Below are 3,264 nucleotides of genomic sequence, written 5' to 3'. Positions count from 1 at the left end.
GGACCCAGGCCCAGGCTTCTCAGGCCAGCCCGGCCACCCCTCCCCGCCGCCTTCGCAGGCCCAGACCCAGGCTCCTCTCTGCTCTGGAGGCCGCTGAGTGCCCCCCACTTCCCTCTCGTTTTTGCCTCTGACTTGCCTCTGTCGTCCAGATCCAGAGCCACCCCCTCCCCACTTCCCGCTGGGATGGAGCAGCACCCAGTCCCGGCAGCTGACCTGTCTGGGTTGGGTCCTGGCACTGACCCTTTGAAAGGGCAGCTGGTTGGCAAGGTGCTGGGCACACGGGCTGCACCTCTGAGTGTCCTTTTGGCCTTGTTGGACCTCCTTTCCCGGGTGGAGGCCCGGTCGGGCCCATTAGGCCCAGGCAGGGAGGGAGTTAAAAGCCCTGGGGAGGTAGAGAGAGGGGTGGGAGGGAGTTGGACCTCTCCATGCAGGCCTGAACGGAGATTCACAAGCTAGAGCAGCCCCCCCCAGCTTCAGCTCCCCCTCCCCCTGCTGCCTGCTGGCTCCTGCTGGCTCCCCTGAGGCTGAGACTGGGACCCACAGGGGCCTGGAGCTGGTGGGGGGAGGGGTGGCTCCACCGGGCTGGCTGGCTGGGGGATGGGAAAGCAGAGCTGGGGGTCAAGATGATGGCAGGGTATAGGGCATTTGAGGCCTAGGAGCTGGAAGTCGCCAAGCAGTCCCTAGGACCAGCTCCTAAGCTGGGAGTGCCGGCTTGGCTCCTCTCTGACCCTGGCCTCCTCTCCAGGCCTCCCCAGGACATAAGCCTGGAAGAATTTGATGATGAAGACTTGTCTGAGATCACAGACGACTGTGGCCTGGGCCTCAGCTATGACTCCGACCACTGCGAGAAGGTGGGCAAAGGCTGGGTGCACGGAACCTTATGGGGAGACCTCTAGGTTCCACCTCGTGTTCCCTTGGGGTGTGGGAATGAGTCTGAACTCACTAGGAGCACTGGAATTCCTCTGATTGCCCATCAGCCTCTTGGCTCTGGGGCTTCCTTGGCCTTGATCCTCTTTTCCTAATACACACACTGTGGCCCCAGCACTGCTCTGGGGAGAGAGCGGTGCCTTTGCTTTGGTGCTCTTGTCCGTGGACCACGTCGCACAGCAATCTGGCCCCTCCAGCTGCCGGCCCAACCTCAGCCCTTCCAGGACTGCCTTCATCTCTGCAGTCTCCATCGGTCTCAAGTCTTTACCCTGAACATTTTCGTACCTTGTGTCTGGCTCTTCTCTTTCTGACTTTCCATGTTTGTTTTCATTCATCCTGAACAACAACTTCCATGTGGCAAGTATGGGAGGGGGGGCTTCAGGTGCTAGGAGTGGAACAGAACTTCTGTCCTTGGGAGCTTGCTGCCTGGGGCGGGGGAGACATGTAAGAGACAAGTGACTGCCCAAGTGTCACGGGCTAGATTTCCACTGGCACAAAAAGGTATGACTCGGGGAATCAGGGAAACTTGCCAGAGGAAAGTCAGTCATGTCCTGAGGTTAACTCAGTCAGGCGGTCTATCTCTCCATATATGCAATTACCCACTCTACTGAACATCCACTGTGCCCCAGGTGCTGCCCACAGCAGTGGTGTGTAGCGTGGACATGGCCCTGTCGTGGTGGAGTGCGAAGTCCGGTGGAGGAGACAGACCAAAAACCATGTATAGCAATGGTGAATTCTGTGTTAAAAGGCTGGCGGCGCACACCTGTAATGCCAGCTGTTCGGGAGGCTGAGGCAGGAGGTTCATAAGTTTGAGTCTAGCCTGGGCAACTTAGCAGGACCCTATCTCAAAATTAAAAGAAAAAAAAGGTTGGGGGAGCAGCTGGTGATGTAGCTCAGTGCTCCCTGGGTTCAAATTGCATACTAGGGCGGGGGCGGGGGGACTCTGCAAATGTGATGGGGTTTTGAGTTGAGATGAGGCTACACGGCGGGTTGGGGTCACTCTTTGTTTTGGTACCAGGGATTGAACTCAGGACCTTACACTTGCAAGGCAGGCGGCTAGGGCCACTCTTAAAATGAGTATGTTATCTGGTCCAGGAGTTTGGGCCCTTCCCAAGAAATGGAGTGATAGCTGTGTGACATCGGCAGATTTTTACATCACAGTACTGGTGGAGGGCAGTGGACAGGAGGACTTCTGCTCCCTGCTCTCCCCTCTCCGGAGTCTGAGACCCTGGGTCGCTGTTGTACTGGGGCACAGCCTTGCCATCTCCCCCTTCGTGCAGGACAGCCTTTCCTTGGGACGCTCAGAGCAGCCACACCCCATCTGCTCCTTCCAAGATGACTTCCAGGAGTTTGAGATGATTGATGACAATGAAGACGAGGAGGAGGAGGAGGAGGAGGAGGAGGAGGAGGAAGACGAGGAGGAAGAAGAGGAGGAGGAGGAAGAGGGAGAAAGGGAGGGCAAGGAGGGAGGAGGTCCTGGCTCAGAGGTGCCTGCAGAGGAGTCCCTTATCCCCTCACCTACCCTGAAGGAACCCCACAAGCACCGACCCACCACACTCTACCTGACAACGCTGGGTGCCCAGGTGGGTCCTGAGCGCACGTCCTAGAGCTGAGCCTTGGTTCTGCTCTCTCTGTTGGGAAGACACTCCCTCAGGTGAGGGCTGAAACCTTCAGGGCTACTGTTCCCCCCCCCCCGCAGGACTCCCTGAACAACAATGGAGGCTTCCTCCCTGCGCCTGCAGACACCTGGCCCCAGACAGCACTCTGCTCCCCAGCCCTGGAGCCCCGCAGAGGTAAGGGGGCACCATCGGACCCTGTGGGGAGGGGGCACTCCAGCCCTCGAGGTGACTGTGCCCCTCTCCACAGAGCCCCCTGGGCCCCTCCTGCCCTCAGAAGAGGCAGACAGGGAGGCCCAGGCCCTGCCCCCCGGTTGTGACTGCGAAGGGAACCCGGCCCCTGCACCGCCTGCTCCAGGCGGCGGCGGCGGAGCCTCGCCCTCTTCCTCGGACCCCGGAATTGAGGCCGACCTGAGAAGCCGCTCCAGCGGGGACCCTGGTGGCCGGCGCAGCAGCCAGGAGCTGTCATCACCTGGCTCAGACTCGGAGGACGCAGGCGCGCGCCTGGGGCGCATGATCTCCTCTATCTCGGAGACCGAGCTGGAGCTGAGCAGCGACAGTGGCAGCAGCAGCAGCGGCCGCTCCTCGCATCTCACCAACTCCATTGAGGAGGCCTCGTCGCCCGCCTCAGAGCCTGAGCCCGAGCCTGAGCCTGAGCCCCCACGCCGGCCGGCCTTCCTGCCCGTGGGCCCCGATGACACCAACAGCGAGTATGAGTCCG

At 60.4% G+C, this 3,264-nt stretch overlaps 1 protein-coding gene across 1 annotated transcript in view; it reads left to right on the top strand.

Moving 5' to 3' along the window:
* The first annotated feature begins 183 nt into the window (after positions 1-183).
* Mapk8ip2 (mitogen-activated protein kinase 8 interacting protein 2) overlaps positions 184-3,264 on the top strand; it is an 8,560-nt gene continuing 5,479 nt past the window's right edge. The window contains exons 1-5 of the mRNA XM_010634482.2: positions 184-390; positions 657-851; positions 2,208-2,510; positions 2,627-2,720; positions 2,794-3,259. Coding sequence (XP_010632784.1) covers positions 184-390; positions 657-851; positions 2,208-2,510; positions 2,627-2,720; positions 2,794-3,259 — 1,265 coding nt within the window. The remainder of the gene's footprint in view (positions 391-656; positions 852-2,207; positions 2,511-2,626; positions 2,721-2,793; positions 3,260-3,264) is intronic.

The sequence above is a fragment of the Fukomys damarensis genome, unplaced genomic scaffold (assembly GCF_012274545.1).
Source record: "Fukomys damarensis isolate Sample0158 unplaced genomic scaffold, DMR_v1.0_HiC HiC_scaffold_19, whole genome shotgun sequence".
Taxonomy (NCBI): domain Eukaryota; kingdom Metazoa; phylum Chordata; class Mammalia; order Rodentia; family Bathyergidae; genus Fukomys; species Fukomys damarensis.
This window is presented reverse-complemented; position numbering and strand designations above follow the sequence as displayed.